The 15,374-nt window shown below is 56.1% G+C and overlaps 6 protein-coding genes across 6 annotated transcripts; 1 reads left to right on the top strand and 5 right to left on the bottom strand.

Moving 5' to 3' along the window:
• Positions 1–35: 35 nt before the first annotated feature.
• Positions 36–3,255, bottom strand: SCHCODRAFT_02682221 (uncharacterized protein). The gene is made up of 5 exons (XM_003036229.2): positions 3,077–3,255; positions 2,954–3,025; positions 1,778–2,908; positions 1,557–1,730; positions 36–1,507 (listed from the first exon to the last, which is right to left on the bottom strand). The coding sequence occupies exons 1-5, from the start codon at positions 3,126–3,128 to the stop codon at positions 306–308; spliced, it is 2,631 nt and encodes an 876-aa protein (XP_003036275.1). The 5' UTR covers positions 3,129–3,255; the 3' UTR covers positions 36–305.
• A 91-nt stretch (positions 3,256–3,346) lies between these two features.
• SCHCODRAFT_02523305 (kinase-like protein) lies at positions 3,347–4,918 on the bottom strand (the record flags this gene model as incomplete). The annotated part of the gene is made up of 5 exons (XM_003036230.2): positions 3,347–4,093; positions 4,154–4,379; positions 4,437–4,588; positions 4,650–4,780; positions 4,872–4,918. The coding sequence occupies 5 exons, from the start codon at positions 4,916–4,918 to the stop codon at positions 3,513–3,515; spliced, it is 1,137 nt and encodes a 378-aa protein (XP_003036276.2). The 3' UTR covers positions 3,347–3,512.
• A 152-nt stretch (positions 4,919–5,070) lies between these two features.
• Positions 5,071–8,419, bottom strand: SCHCODRAFT_02604385 (uncharacterized protein). Its single transcript, XM_050344103.1, has 16 exons — positions 8,222–8,419; positions 8,105–8,166; positions 7,830–8,003; positions 7,596–7,699; positions 7,465–7,535; positions 7,290–7,378; positions 7,085–7,222; positions 6,707–6,921; positions 6,481–6,595; positions 6,308–6,421; positions 6,165–6,259; positions 6,006–6,111; positions 5,895–5,953; positions 5,765–5,843; positions 5,433–5,670; positions 5,071–5,317 (listed from the first exon to the last, which is right to left on the bottom strand). The coding sequence occupies exons 1-16, from the start codon at positions 8,389–8,391 to the stop codon at positions 5,182–5,184; spliced, it is 1,965 nt and encodes a 654-aa protein (XP_050202635.1). The 5' UTR covers positions 8,392–8,419; the 3' UTR covers positions 5,071–5,181.
• A 103-nt stretch (positions 8,420–8,522) lies between these two features.
• On the bottom strand, positions 8,523–9,418 carry SCHCODRAFT_02604379 (rhamnose mutarotase). The gene is made up of 4 exons (XM_003036232.2): positions 9,313–9,418; positions 9,072–9,251; positions 8,790–8,897; positions 8,523–8,676 (listed from the first exon to the last, which is right to left on the bottom strand). Exons 1-4 carry the CDS (start codon positions 9,352–9,354, stop codon positions 8,638–8,640), a joined length of 369 nt encoding a protein of 122 aa, XP_003036278.1. The 5' UTR covers positions 9,355–9,418; the 3' UTR covers positions 8,523–8,637.
• Positions 9,419–9,922: 504 nt separating this feature from the next.
• On the top strand, positions 9,923–11,242 carry SCHCODRAFT_02604374 (ras-domain-containing protein). Its single transcript, XM_003035416.2, has 8 exons — positions 9,923–9,971; positions 10,022–10,056; positions 10,111–10,115; positions 10,166–10,288; positions 10,341–10,374; positions 10,441–10,634; positions 10,690–10,770; positions 10,827–11,242. The coding sequence occupies exons 1-8, from the start codon at positions 9,936–9,938 to the stop codon at positions 10,955–10,957; spliced, it is 639 nt and encodes a 212-aa protein (XP_003035462.1). The 5' UTR covers positions 9,923–9,935; the 3' UTR covers positions 10,958–11,242.
• A 227-nt stretch (positions 11,243–11,469) lies between these two features.
• On the bottom strand, positions 11,470–15,282 carry SCHCODRAFT_02660832 (uncharacterized protein; the record flags this gene model as incomplete). Its single annotated transcript, XM_003036233.2, has 15 exons — positions 11,470–11,681; positions 11,736–12,139; positions 12,191–12,375; positions 12,425–12,486; positions 12,540–12,696; positions 12,752–13,157; positions 13,208–13,259; positions 13,309–13,633; positions 13,693–13,719; positions 13,768–13,866; positions 13,918–14,351; positions 14,407–14,555; positions 14,608–14,722; positions 14,776–15,115; positions 15,166–15,282. 15 exons carry the CDS (start codon positions 15,280–15,282, stop codon positions 11,470–11,472), a joined length of 3,084 nt encoding a protein of 1,027 aa, XP_003036279.1.
• Positions 15,283–15,374: the final 92 nt, after the last annotated feature.

Raw genomic sequence — 15,374 nt, 5'->3', positions numbered from 1 at the left:
AATGCAATCTATATCACGCACAAGCTCTCGAACGCTTTTGTGACCAGACGAAATCCCGAATCCATTGTCAATGTCGGAAGGTATCATGCAAGTGAAGGTAGGTAAAGCAAGAGACTGAGCAGTACTAGGAGCTACAGGCAGATAAGGTATTAGATACGGCTATAAACATAAGTGCGGCATGGCAGTCAAGTCCAGGGGGTCATGTCTACATCGTCAAGTCGAACGCAGCCAGTGGAACGAAAAATGACGCAAGGTCCATAAAGTAGAGAACATCAATGGGACAACATCTATCTATGCGCTCAAAGCTACCGTCTGAACGGGTTCTTCGACGCACCAGACGCGCCCGTAGCACCGGTGTGCTCGGCGTGCAACCAGTAGTTGCCTGGCAGCGGCGGGCTCGCCGCCAGCTGCGGCTTGTACCGGTTCGCGTACTCCTCCGCCTCGGTCTCGCCGCGCGACTTGCCGAACTCGCCCGTGTACATCGAGCCGCTCGCCCCGCTCCAGCTGCTGCCAGAGAAGCGAGAGCGGAGCGCGGGCTCGTCGCGCACGGGCTGCTTCGGCTCGGGCGCGCTCCGCGGCTTGCCGGTGATCGCAGAGTACAGCGAGGGCCCCGAGAGCCGGTTGAGGTCGTGCGAGGGGCGCTCGTACGCCTCGAGCAGGGACTCCATCTCCTTCTCGTTCCGCGCGCTCTCTGTCTCGGCGAGGCGGCGCATGCGGTACGCGTCGCCGACCTCGGGGTCGACGTAGTACCGGCGCTTGTCCGCGTCGCGCCCGTGCCCGCTCCCGCCGAAGAAGCGCGCGAGGCGGTCGCGCCAGCCGCCGCGGTGCGCGAGGTTCTTCGCGCTCGCGAACTTGGCGGTGAGCTTCGCGCGGCGCTTGCGCGCGTGGCGGCGCCAGAGCATGAGCACGACCATGAAGATGAAGGCGCAGCCAAGGGCCATGAGCAGGATCTGCCACCACTCGAGCTTGTCCTTTGAGCTGATGACCGTCGGGCTGTCGATGCCGGTGACGGTGGGCGTGGACCCGGAGCCCGTGCCCGTGGGCGTGGTCTTGACGAGCTCGCTCAGGCAGACGCCAAGGCCGGAGATGACCTTGGCGTTGTTGTCGCAGTTGGCTGCGACGCAAGAGCCCTCGCGAAGGACCTGCGAGGCGCTGGAGCACGCGAGGCATTCGTCGGAGCCCGGGCCCGAGCAAGACGAGCAGCTCGAGTCGCATGACTGGCAGCTTGAGGTAGTCGCATCGTAGTATTGCGACTGGCTGCAAGTCGGTAGACAGCGGCCGTTGCTCAACACGGGGCGGTCGGACGGGCAGCTCGAACATTGGTTGAACGCCGAACCAGAGCACGTCGCGCAGTCTGGGTGACAGGTGATGCACTTCCCCGAAGAGCTGAAGGCATTGTCGGGACATGAGGTCACGCACTTTCCGTCAGCAGTCGCTAGACGGTTGTTTGCGCAGGTCAGGCAGGTTGTAGCGGATCCCGCGCAGGAAGCACAACTCGAGTCGCAGGCTGAATGACAATTAGACTGTGGCTATAACCATCATCCTTTGAGACGTACCGGTGCAGGTCATGTTGTCCTTCGGGTCGATGAAGGAGCCATCGGGGCAGCTTGATACGCATTGCCCGTTAGAGAGGAAGTGACCAGGAATGCATCCCGTGCAAGTCGCCTTGTCGACCGTGGAGGCGACGTCGAAGGACTTGATCTCGCACGAAGTACATTTGGAACCGCAGGCTAAGCTGATGTCAGCAATGGCCACGACAACAAAGAGTTTCACTCACTGTCGCACTCGCCCTTGTTGTTGTCCGCAATGAGCGTGGTACCCTCACAAACACCATTCGAGCCCGCCGACACGCAGGACCCGTCCAAAAAGTACGTCCCGGACTTGCACGACGCGCAGTCCTTCGACGTCCCGCCCGTGCAGGTGTCGCACGCACTGTCGCAGACCTTGCAGCTCCCATTGTCGTTGAAGCTTCCTTTCGGGCACGTCGCCCCACTCGAGTCCGTCTGCGATGGTGCGGTGCACTTCGTCTTGTCCGCCGAGTCCTGCGTGAAGCCGTCCTTGCACGACAGACAGGCGCCGGTGTCATCCGCGCACTTCTCGCAGCCCGCGAAGCAGACCTTGCATTCGCCAGTCGTGGAGAGGAAGTACCCGTCCGCGCAGCCGGCGCACTCCGTGCCGTTGTCGCCCTTGGTCCAGCCCGGGAGGCACGAGCAGGAGCCGTCGGAGCCGCACGCGCCGTTGAGGCAGTTGCAGGAGGAAGGGTCGTTGTCGATGGAGACTGAAAGGCAGACGCCGGTACCGGAGATGCCGTCGTCGCAGTCCTTGCAGCCCTCGGGGCACTTGGTACATGACGGCCCGAAGAACCCGTCCTCGCACTGCTCGCACGAGCTGCCGGTGAAGCCTGTGGCGCATGCGCAAGTCCCGGACGATGTGCAGATGCCGTTGCTGGAACATGATGGGGAGCACCGGGTGGACTGCATGTCGAGGAGGGTCCAGTTGCCATTGCTGCTGGTCGGCAGCTGTGAGACGTCTGGGATGGATTCCCAGAAGACGAGGCGATCGTTCGAGCCACCGCTCATCGCCACCCATGTGTTGGACGCGAGCGCTATCGACTTGGCGGAGATGGAGGTAGAGTTGGAGAAGTTCGATGGTGAAGAGGGTAGTTCGTGATATGAGGCGGACCCAGAGTACAGGAGCTTCGAGTAAGCAGAGAAGCCTGGTGCGACCTCAAGCTCAAGGGGGAGGGAAGACAGTGATGAGGAGTTCTCGAAGCCGTCCGAGGGGGTGAGGGATGCGGACGACGAGGTGAGCATGTCATGTAGCAGTTGTGGGCTCGTGTCTTCATCGTAAGTGCCGGGTAGGAGATGTAATGGTGTGTCTTGGCCATCCGCGGAGAGAATGGAGCCAACTAGAAGACGTTAGCGACGAACACGAACATAAACAGGCGACGCACTCGTGATGTTAGTCGTGCCCTGGATGCATTCACCAGGAACGCAGACTACAGAAACGTTCGAGTCGGCGGCAGCTACGCTTGTCGTCAAGATCCATACGCCAACAATACTGGTTGTGCACTCACCAGCCACGCCAACCAAAAGTGCGCATAATGTGGATAGGTGTCGTATCATCATGCCCGTCAAGCGGCGCGTGAGGTCTTGGAAATCGGGAAAAGGCCTGGTGGTAGGAAGCAAGGAGGAATAAAATATAAAATGCTCCGACCAGCGAAGAAGACAAAAAGAACCGTTGCGTATTGTGCCCAATCGGGAGGACAATGAAAACGGAACTATTTTGATCCCATCAAAATGGACACAAAAATGTGTGACAAGTGCGTGTCACACAACCGTGACATGTTCGACTTTGCTGTGCAGGCAGCTGCAGCGGCATTACTGATAAGGTACGTTCTTCAATGCCTGACAGTGCATCAATATAGTACGACTCTGAGCCCAGGGCTGCTTTAATGCTCCAAAGCGACTATGAAAACTCTACCGACCGCATGTCCGCGGGTCCGCCTCGTATTAATACGGAACGATGTGCTCCGCAGGAGTGCCCACAACAGGCCGCACCCAGGGCCGCGCCATCCCAGGAACATCTTCAATCCTCTCGAGGTCCTGGTAGACCGTTTCTCGTTCGTTGCCCAGAAGATCCTCATCTGGAACATCCAAAGGTTGGGGCCAACTGCTCGTCGCTACCCAATCATCATCGCTGCCCAACACCTCTCTCACAACGCTCTTCGGTGGGCGTTGAAAGTTTGCAGGCTCAGTCTGCTCCTCTGGGCGCCGATATGATTCGCCCACCCGGGAGCTTGTGTCAGAGTAGGAATAAAGCGGTGGCTCGGGAAGGTCTGGAGCCATCGCTTCGAATCGCCGCCTCCAGCCAGCGTAATCGGGCTCCTCGTCAAACGCGAGTGTGCGGGTGTAGTCGAGAAAGTCGCCGAAAACGGCTGGGTTTCCAATGCTGAGAGCGCCTCCGGACCACTTGAGCTTCTCGCGCAGGACGCCCACGCGTTTTATGCCGTTCACAACCCATGGAAGTCCGCCGCAAAGAAGGAGCAGGATGGTGTATGCGAGGGATTCCATGTCATCCCGGCGAGAAGGACCTTGACGACGACAATACTCGTCAGGTCGTCAATTTCGCAGACGATATAGACTGCGCTCACATTTGTGATAATGCACGTTGATGCTTGCGAACGACCTTGTCCCAAGTAGAGATGAAATAGAGCCTTCAGGTCTGTGCACAAGGGTCGCAGGATCACGATATAACTTAGCCAAACCCCAATCAATGAGCTTGATTCCACCAGTCTGGTGGCGTTCAAACAGGAAATTGGCAGGCTTTACGTCGCAGTGAACAAGGTGGTGAGAGTGAACATGCTGCAAGGCATCAATCTTCGAGATGCAGAACAGTCAGTACAGGAAGATATGATACAAGAAGCTTCCACGCACCATCTGGCATGTCAAAGCGACGAGGTTTCGCATAGTAAGCCCTTCCGGGCTCTCCAAAGGTGTATAGATGTCCGGACCCAGCTCTTCGAGGGCGAGATATTCGTAGTACTGCGTCTGACCTAGGGCGTACACCTTGGGTATGCTGGGGTGCCCTGCAGAACAAGTTCGGTGAGTACAACTCGTCAACTTGGTACACTGTCCTAGCGTGCTCACCTCGAAGATGGATCATGGCGCACGCCCTGTGCAGCAACATAGGGTTCCTCACATGCTTGGTCGTATGCAATTTCTTGACGGCGAATACTCTTGTCGGTGCGTCGAGGTCAATTGTGTGAGCACGGTACACCCTGGCTGTACGGGTCGTCAGCGCGCTTGACCGATCGTATGATAGCCTCTCAGAGGCAGAGATGCAAAATGAAATCGCAGGAGGGAAAACACTCACCATTTCCACCGGAAGCTATCTTCTCGTCAAGAAAGAGTCGCATCGGGTTGCTGAGTAGGCGACAAAAGTAAGAATCCGCTGAAGGTGAGCCGAACAGCCCGTAGTGGATAGTTGGCGAGCAAGAAGAGGTCGTGCCACAACGCCGTTCAGGCGTGGCCTGCCAGCAAATGAATCGACCTTGAGGCGCGTCACCGCTAAGTCCGAATAAGTAGACTGCATTACTAAAGTACATGTAGGTCTCCGAGTGTCCTTGAGGTGAGTATATGCCGTCATGAACCTACTCTGGAGGATCGCGAGCCACCTCCCTCACAAAGCGTCGAAGTTGATCCTATGCGAGATCCGCCGCCTCTCCATCTCGTCCTCCCGCTTCTCGTTCAGGTGCAACACAAGTACGATCACCGCCATGACCACCGTGCCGATGATGACCGTCAGGGTGACCCACCTGTGTGTCGTCATGTCAGCGCAACATTCTTCACTCTCCCCACTTACTCTTCCCCCTCAGTCCCCACACGACCAACATCCACCTTCAAGACAGCAAAGAAAAACCAACCACTCACGGAATCCACTTCCCCGGCCTCAAATACAACTCCCTCTTCCACGCCTCCCCCTCCCTCGCCGACGGGTGTATCACCACCTTCGAGTTCGGCACCACGCCCTCCATGTTGATGAAGTGCTCAGGCGCGTGCACCGTCGCGCCCACGAACAGGTTCTCGATGTAGTTGTTCGTGCGCCCGAGCCCGAAGAAGGAGTAGGGTGTTTGCAGGCTGTGGTAGCCGGTTTGGGGGAGCTGGCCGACTGGGCGGTGGCGGTGAGCAAGGTGCGTAATGGATAGAAGTGGGGTCGGAGTGGCTAGAGCTGGCAGAGGAATGAACGGAGGGGAGCGACGTACATTGCGCAGCACTCCGCCTTCCGGAGGTGTCGAGGACGGTGTACTTGTACGTGGCGCCGGAGTAGCTTACGCCGAACGGCTGTGAACGAGTCAGCGCGGACCATTGGCGAGAAGACCGTTCGCGTCGTACATGATACCGCGTCCCATTGGACGTGTAGCACCAGCCATTATCGCAGGCGCCGTTCAACACTGCGCGAGTATATCAGCATCACAGAAGACTACTATAGCCAAAATTGCGCACCTATCGCCTTCATGAAGAACGCATCGTAGTAAAAGTTGTTCTGCACGAACAAGATCTTCCCGGCCCCACTACGTCCAGAGCGTTGCACCATGATATCCAGCGTGCCCTTCTCACCGTAAGCCCTTCACACAATCCTATATTGAGATCCTGGACACTCACATCCTCATCCATGTCAATGAAAGACACCGACCGCGCGTCCTTCACAGCCTTGAGGTCGTCCACGTCCTTCTTGACAACCTGCCAGCCTCGGCGACCTGCATCCGCGTGAGTGCCGGGAGTTGACTACCGCATAAAGGGCTTACCCGAGCCATCCTTCTCGCACCCTGCCACGCCCTTATCGCAGGGTACCGACTGGATGAGGAACGGTGTCAAGGTCATCGACTCCGCGGCAATGAGTAGCATATCGGGGAAGCCGTCTGGAATACGCATCAGTCAGATGGAGCGAGGAGGGATAACATTGGTAGCCTGAGCTCACCCAGGTTGAAGTCGCCCATCTTGAGCGACAGGGGCACCGCGGGATCGTACGTCGCATCCCTCACGACCAACGCGCGCGTCCGAAAGAGGTCGGTGAAGGGGAAGCGGACGAAGGTCTATTAAGCGCATCAGTCAACCAAACCCTTCCAATTGGATCCCACTGGCGACTGATGCTTGACAGCCGGGCGCACACCGAGGCCCACCACCCTGCAAGACGCCTCACCCACCTTACTCTCCGCCGTCAGATCGAACTTGAAGTTCGGATCCGCCGTGCACAGCTCATCCGGCGTCCGGCAGTTCCTCTGCTTCGCCGACGGGCTCGACGACGCGCAAAGCGGAAGCTGCTGGTTGTACGCGATGTTGATGTAACAGTTGCTGCCAAAGCCGTTGTCGGAGACCTTCTCGCAGGTGGGGAAGATTATGTCGATAGTGCCGTCGCGGTCTGGGGTGGGGTGGGTAAGGAAAATTAAAAGGGTAGGTGAAAGGGGGGGTAAGAAGGATAGGTGGAAGGGGAAGAGGGGGAAGAGGAGAGGAGGAGGTGATGGGCGAGTGGTGAGTGGGTGGAACCGTGAAGGGGAGAGGGGTGGAGAGAGCAATTGACATACCAACGTCCGCGAACGAGATACTCTGCACGCCAGAGGGCAGCCACCCCTCATCGGCGAGCGAGAACCCGGCGTCCTTGTTGTTGACCCAGATCTGGTAGCTCTTGTATCCGTGAGGTTTATCGCAGACGAGGAAGAGGTCTGCGTGATAGAAACGGACAGGCTCAGCAATGACAACGCTGCAGGAGGGCGAGACGGAACGACCTACCCGCTAGACAGTCACCGTTCAGGTCGATGACGGCGTTGCTGTGAGGGTTGGAGAGGAGGCATTGGTTGCCGGTGAATGGAGGGTCGATACTATATTGTTTGAGAGTTAGTAGATGATATAGGAGGATGGGGAAGGCATGAGGGCGATCTGAGGGAGGGCGAATGAGCTAACGCACACGTCAAACATGTAGTCCGTGTTCTTCTCCTCGTCCCACGTATTATTCCAAACGGCGAACATGTTGCTGACCTAGGCGGTAGCGGCGCACATGAGGGGGGGCTCATGCGGAAGGGGACTGAAGAGGCGTACCGAGGGCGTTACACCCAGTAGGTCGATGCGCATATCACCGTTGATGTCGATGGGTATTGGCTGCACCATTCCGGATGGTGGTACCGTAATGGGATGGTCAATGTCTAGGGTGTTCAAGCGCATATATGTAGCGTCGCGAATGTATCGAACGGATGTAGTTTGAAGTTATATGGAGCAAGCACGATCGTCTCGTCAGCCTTCGTTGTGACCCTCAGCCCGCGCCACATCACGCACCGAAGCCGCCCTGCGATAGGGCGGGATAGACAAGCATGTTCATAGTATACGAGTTGCTTCCCTCGCTCATGACGAGAAGGTCAAGCTTGCCGTTGTGCGTGAAGTCGCCGGGGACGACATTGTATACTTTCGAGGGGTGGTGAAAGGTGGTGGCGGGCTGGAACATGAATTGCTCTTTGTAGATTTATCAGCTGTCAAGGTTCCGAGCTGCGCTAGATGTTGTGTGCGAGGGGAGAGACGCGGGTGGCGCGAATAGCACAAACGTATCCACTCACCATGGTTCCACAAGTATACCTTCAGCGTCTGCTGGTCGTCCTCAATCGCCAGCACGTCTAGTCTGCAGTCATCATCAGCCTCACCACTCCCCCTCCGCACGCAACACCTCAGCGCACAACTGGTCCCCATTAAAGTCCCCAAACGCTATGACGCGCTCATCGCCGGAGAGGCCTCGCGTGCCGGCGTCGATCAGCGAGTTCTTCGTGAATCTCTCGTGTGTGAAGGGCCAGACGGCAGAGCAATGGGGTATCAAGAGTAGGAGGGGGAGGAGGAGGAGGCCCTGCATCGGGCGCGTATGGTAAGGTGGGCGCCGAGAACAAGGGACGAATGAGTTTGTGGGTGTTTGGGTGGACGTGGTCGGCGCCTAACCTGGACCCTGACTTAACTTGTTCACTGATACCTCCATCTCACCCATGCCCTTTCTGACTTCGTCGTCTTCATTGCAAGGAAAGCAAGCACGCTCTGGGAATGTACTACACTCGAACACAATTCTCTACTCTTCCCCGAATCCAGTTATCGTAGCAAGCACGACTCAAGGCTTTCCCTCGAACCGGAAGACCTCCGGTACTTCCTGCGTCAAACATCAGCAAGACTCTCATACGTCTCTGCTGACGCCGCCCAAAGTGTATCAAAGCGGATGCGCAACAACAGCGACACCATGTACGAACGCCAAGGAGCACTCACCGTCCACCAAGGCACCTCCTTCCCGCTCCCGGTCGCGCCCTCGTTGAAGCTCTCTTGCATCCCGTCGGTCACCGCCCACCACTTCTGCGTCTCTGGATCTTCGGCAACCTGCAGGACGCGTCCCGTTAGCCGATCAGCATTCCCCTTTCCTTCAGTCTCCATCATCATCTCGTCCATCCACTGCATCGGTCGCCCGTTTGCATCACCTTCCGCAAACCATTCGCCTCTTCCCCCAACGTACGTTCGCTGTCGTCCACCCGACAAGCACCGACTCACACCCACCTTCTTCATATCCCCTTCGTAATTGCTGCCGGTATACTTCATCGTCGCGATCAGCAGCTTCAACGGCGCGTAGTAATTGATGCTGTAATCCACAATGTGCGCGCGCTCGAGCGCGGCAAGGACGCCGGGCCAGACATTCGCATGGATGGCTTTGTACTCTTCGAGGGCCTCGTCCTTGAGCTGCGAGAGGAGGGTGCGTACGGTCAGACGATGTTGGGCAATGCGATGGAATGCCCTTCACCTTGATGATTTGGCAGATGCGCTTGGTGTGAGGGACGGACATGGCGTCTGCAATACGTGGTAGGGGAATTGAGGTGGTAGGAGCGAAGACTGGTCACTTGGCGCCCTCCCTTCAAGCTCGTCGTGCACCTCACCGGACCGTCGCGCTTCTGAGGATCCGGGCAAGACGGGCCGCCTACCCGCTGGTCAGCGCTTGCTCCGACTTGGCAGCGCTCGATCAAGTACTCAGCAAGCGATGTATACAACTCTGAGCCTATAGTATTTCTTGACACTCACAACTCATCACTTTCTGCCGCACCTTCTTCAAGTCTTGCCATATTTTCTGGATCTGCTATGCATCACAGTGGGCATGTTCATCGCCTCGAGATTGGACCTTGTTCTTTCTGCTCACTACGATATATGCAATACCTCCTTAGAACATGCAAGAGTCTTTGAGCTCCAATGTTTGCCTGTGTACTCTGTCGAAGAGAATGCTCGAACAAGAACAATACCTTCCGAATGGGGCACATGAGGACAATAGACCGATCCAAGCGCCTTTTCCCCGGAAGTTACTGCCAAACAAAGGGAGCGCCTTCGGCAATGTGAAATGCAACGTGCGGAAGTACCACGACCCCGACGACGACCATGGCCGACACCAGCAACTACGACTACCTCTTCAAGGTGGGATGAGCTGCCTACCCAGCCCACCACCCAATTGAACTGCTCCCCAGATCGTCCTCATTGGAGACTCTGGTGTCGGAAAATCGTGAGTCTTACTGCAAGTGGAACGTGCATGCATACTGATTGACCTCTTCTATAGCAATCGTAAGCGCTCCGTTCAATGATAGGGAGGTCGGAGGACTGATTGGGCGTAGTTCTCTCGCGTTTCACGCGCAATGAGTTCAGCCAGGACACCAAGTCGACCATCGGCGTCGAGTTCGCCACGCGCTCAATCACTGTAGAGGGCAAGATCCTGAAGGCGCAGATCTGGGATACTGGTATGAAGGTCGACCACTCCCCTACTCCTACCATACTCACACGATGCTAAAGCTGGCCAGGAGCGCTACCGCGCCATCACCGCTGCGTGCGTCATTCCCTCCCCTCCATCCCATCCCCCAACCATGCGCTGAACGCCGCTCCCTCCATCCAGCTACTACCGCGGGGCCGTCGGCGCGCTGCTCGTGTACGACATCTCGAAGCGCGGCTCGTACGAGAACGTGCAGCGCTGGCTGAAGGAGCTGCGCGACCACGCGGACTCGAACATCGTCATCATGCTCGTCGGCAACAAGAGCGATCTCAAGCACTTGCGGGCCGTGCCCACGGATGAGGCGCGCGCGTTTGCGGGTGCGTGGTGCGACGATGAGCGCATGGGATAGTCATGGCTGACTGGCAATGATAGCGGAGAACGGCCTGTCGTTCATTGAGACCTCCGCGCTCGACGCCTCGAATGTCGACTCGGCGTTTGAGACGAATTTGACTGGTGCGTGATGTTGTAGCTCCCTCTCATCCGTTGCTCACGTACGCTTTCCCACGCAGACATCTACCGGATAGTCTCCAGCAGGACTCTGGAGTCGTCCGCCAACCCCATAGAAGCACCCTCCGGCAACACCGTCAGCGTCGGCCCCTCCCTCGACTCCAACGCCAAGCAGAGCAACGGCTGCTGCTAGTCGGTGCCGTCCTGTTATGTCGATGCGCTAGACGAGGAAGCTGCATATGCCTCACGAACATCCCGTCCTCGGCGATCCTTGCTGTTCAGCAGGTTGTAGCCGTCCGAGCGAGCTCTTTGTGCGCTCGAAGAACACCGTACACACCTGTGCCAGGACTGGACATACGCTGCTCCCCTCGCTCGCATTTTGGTCTGGATATCTGTATTCTAGATACGTGCTTCTGTACCGTGTAATGCCCTAACGCTCTTGTCGCCACAGTGACTACAATATACCTCCTTCATCTCACTTGACCGACACCTGTAGGCTGGCTTGCGAGACTAGACGCCTGAGGCTGATGGAACGGTGACCAGTGAGCGCTTTCAGTACGAGAAGATAGAGGTGCGTATTCGGATAATTAAGCTTAGGTCTCCATGAGCATCATACAAGGTAAGTGAAGATATACATGAAATCGCTATCAAGTACAGAGCAACAACGAACATATCGGCCGATGACTTCTCGAGAGCTTCAGATAATTAATTGGGCGTAAGAGCGTCACTCAGCTTCTGCTCGAGCAACTTGATGCGGTCACCCAAGTTCTGCTCTAGAGCCTTGAACTGTAGCTCCAGGAACGAAGGCTCTCCACGAAGCGCCTCCTCCTTGACGAGGATCCAGATATGATTAGGATGGTCGCCTGCGTGCGACGTAATGCATGTTTCCTTGCAGGCGAAGACGCCCTTCTGCGGCCCTGTCGATCATCGGTTAGTCTTCGCAAACAAATCCACGGGCATACTTGACTTACTGTTGGCATAGCAGCTCGCGCAGAACCAGAAAGGCGACGTGATGGTGTGCCTGCACGAAGCGCTCTGGCAAACGTGCGACTCCTTGCTGGACTTGCCATGCGCTCGGTAGCTGCGCCCAAGCCATTTGGACGACATTTCGAACTCGCTCTCGACATCGCGCCGGACATGCTCGAGCGCCTTTCGCGCCATGTCGTAGACGAGCTTCTTGTCCTTGTCGTGCAGATGGAAAGGGATCCTGACGAGAGTGTGCGAGCTCTTGTGCACCAGATATCCGAACGTTGGCGTCTGCGTTATGCATTCGTGGCACAAGTCGATCTGGGTCCGCAGACCAGCTTCGACGCATTGCAGGCATGCGTATCGTTCGCCGGAAATGGAACAGTCGCAGGCGTCGCAGACGGCGTTGCTGTTGCGTTTTGGTCAGCCGCCCATCCCCTCTCAAGACACACAAACGTACTGATGCTTGGTAGGTGGAAGAACACCGGCATCCGCAACCACCCTTTTCAGACCCAGCTCCGAGGCGAATGCATCGCATTGTTCGTTGTTGAGCGCGTCATCGTAAGTGCCTTCGTAGTAGAACTGGAGGAGGTTGTCCTCTGGGCGACTGTCCCCATGTTCTCCTTGGGAAGCGATGTGCTGGAACTAACGAGATATCAGTAAGGAGGATTGAAAGCGTTCCGGATATATTGACCATGCCGAAGGCGTAGGTGTTCAGTCGCGCTTGACCCTGCTCTCGTGAATGACGAAACACAGCTTCAAGAGCATTCAGATCATTGAAATCCTTGCGTCAAGTATATCAGACACACCGCTCAGCGTCAGAGCACGCTCTTCGGCCGCTTTCATCACTTGCCGCAGGGATTCCATCGCCGGCACCAGCTCCTGGGCACTCAGCTCATACTTTCCACCCAGCTTGATGAAGCGTAGGTGGCGACGAAGGATTAGGTAGAGCAAAGGATATATGTACTATCGGGTATGAGTGTCGTGCCAGAACTACGTATCTCAACAAAATTTGACTCACCCGCTCAATACGGCCGTCACCCTTCACCATATCCAGCGTGATGTGGTCGTCAATCTCGAAGTGCACCTCCTCCAGCCGCTCTTCCAGGCGCCTCTCTTCCATAGCCGTGAATTCTTGAACCTGCGCAAGCACTCTGCTTCGGGCGCATGGACGCGAAACGTCAAGGCCACGCATGAGCAGTTCGATTCGGCGGAAGGCCGCACGATTGAGATAGAAGTCAACCGTCTCACGGTTCACCGGATGCAGGTCGTCGAGGAGCTCATGCATCTTCTGCATGGTCCGCAGGATCTTGGTTCGGTAATGAAGTAGGGACGAGTACCACCCTATGACGATATCAACCGGCGGCGAGGATAACAAGATGGCCAAACGGTGACCTTCGCCCCAGTAAATTAACCAACGCATCAGACTAGACAACTGTAATCAGCGTCAGAAAGGACGGCCGAATCGATGACCGACCTCCAGTCGTCTGGCCGAGACGAAGTGAACGCATTGACTTCCCATGTGCTGACTGGAAGAGAGTAAGCAAGCAAGAAGGAGGCTTGTTTGATGAAGTTCACCATAACCCGTGCCATCGTCATCCAGCGCCTCAGTGATGGGTTGGACAGTCAGCATGGTCAACGCGTCAATCGCCCACTGTTCATCGCTCCTGATAGTGTTCTTGTTCTTTGCCGACTCGGACGCGGCGAAGGCGGCACCATCAGTGGCGTGGGCTTGACCCCACGTATGGAGACTAGACGAGCCTTCGTCGTAGGGGTCAGGAATTACAGTGTTGCCTCGCACAGGGTGGATGCGTCTTCCACCATATACGCCGTGTAGCCTCTCAATGAGATGATCGCGTAGGGCAAGCGTGAAGTACTGGGACTTGACACTGTTGCGCCAGTGCTGTAAGTCGCGTGAGTATGGCAGTTTGCAAATTTGCAGATAGGAGGATGTGACTTCACCATCTCCTGCCAAAGCGTCTTGATTTCCTGCAAGCCATCAGCTAAGAGGCGCTCACCCAATGAAATATCCCGTACCATATCGTCAATCCGCTCATGAGGACCTTCTCGCAGCTTCGCTACGACGTTGGCGCTTTCCTGAATGATCGAATCCTCGATGTTTTGCAAGGCTTTGACCTGAGTACTTATAGTGAGTGACAACGGAAAAGTGAAGTACTGCATACTGACTATCTCGTCTTTGGCTTTCGTCAACTTCCATTCGTATTGCTCCATGTTCTCCTTCAAACCCTTCTCCAAGTCGCCACATAGCTCCATTTTCAAAGAAGATAAAGTCATTCGACGCTCCGTCTTGCTGCCTACCATTATGATCATGTCGCCCTCCATATGCAGAAGGCTTTCCAGGGCATCCTCGTCCTTCTCGCAGTGGCCCGCTCCGCCATGATGTTTGATGAATGCTCTGGCTTCGAGCTCGCGCGTAGTGTCAAGGCGAACGAGGAGCTCACGCATCATTTGGGTGCTCTCGTAGATAGCGCCTCTCGTCCGATCGAGATCCTCCGAGTTTTTGACGTCGAGCAGCAGGCTCAGTTGCCTGCGCCTCATTTCGAAGCGCTCGGCGAACTCCGCAAGAGTCTGCTCGTAGAAGTAGCTCTTCAGAATTCGGACTGGAATTGAGACGTCAACGAAAGGTATGATCGAGCCAAGGCCGTAGGTACATACCAATCATGCGCTTCTTCACATATGCGTCGCATGCGTTGCCACACTCCGTGATATCTCTGGAAATATCCTGAAGTAGAGATGCGAGCTTGCCCCGAATACCTGATTCTTCCGCATCCTGGAGCTCTTGAGATGGGGAGACGCCATTCAAGCTATCCAGATGAATTCAGCGATGTTATGCGGGCAGGTGAGAGAAGGACTGACTGGTCCAACACAGCAAGCATGTCCATCATCGAGATACACAACGTCAGCACCTTTTGGTTGTTCTCCTGACGCTTGAGCTCGAGTTCAATGACGCCCTTGAACGCGAGGAGCGCCACTACATTCAAAATTCAAGTATCCGACGAGTCATCGACTGAACTCAGTACTTACGGTCGATGTAAGGGTGAATCTTGGCTACAATGTCCAAGGCCTTAAGGAGCACACGGGCGTCATCGGTGAAGTGATAGATGCGCCCTCGAAAATGTGAAGCAATGTCTTCGATACTTTTCTGTTGCTTGCCTTCCTGAGACTGTGTCGCGATCGGTAAGGGTCCGTCCGCTATCTTGCCTTCTAGTTGGGTCGTTAGCCACTTTTCACATGACTCGCGCGAAATAGCGTGCACGCCTTTGGGGCAATCTTCAGTACGGTGGAAAGAGAACTTGTGATACATGCTGTGCCAAGAGGAGCGCTTGTTTTTGAAGGCGGAATAGACCGACTGCCCATCCTCGCTCTGCAGAAGCCGTCAGGTTTCGGTCGCGGATTTGTATCGATACCACGCACGCTGATTTCCTGTGAAGACCTAGTGGCAGGATCAGCGGTATTGGCAGATTCGTGTTGGCATGCTGAATCTTTGTGGTGGTGATGGTGGTGGTGAAAGGGCAGGTGCACATGAGGCATGGTGAAAACGAGGCACAAATATCAGTGTGCTTGTGTGTCTGACAGTGAGAACTGGGTACGGGCAATGGTGCTGTACGACTGACTTCCTTCAC

The sequence above is a fragment of the Schizophyllum commune genome, assembly GCF_000143185.2.
Source record: "Schizophyllum commune H4-8 unplaced genomic scaffold SCHCOscaffold_1, whole genome shotgun sequence".
Lineage (NCBI taxonomy): Eukaryota > Fungi > Basidiomycota > Agaricomycetes > Agaricales > Schizophyllaceae > Schizophyllum > Schizophyllum commune.
Note: the sequence above shows the minus strand (reverse complement) of the source record. Positions and strands in the feature narration are given on the sequence as shown.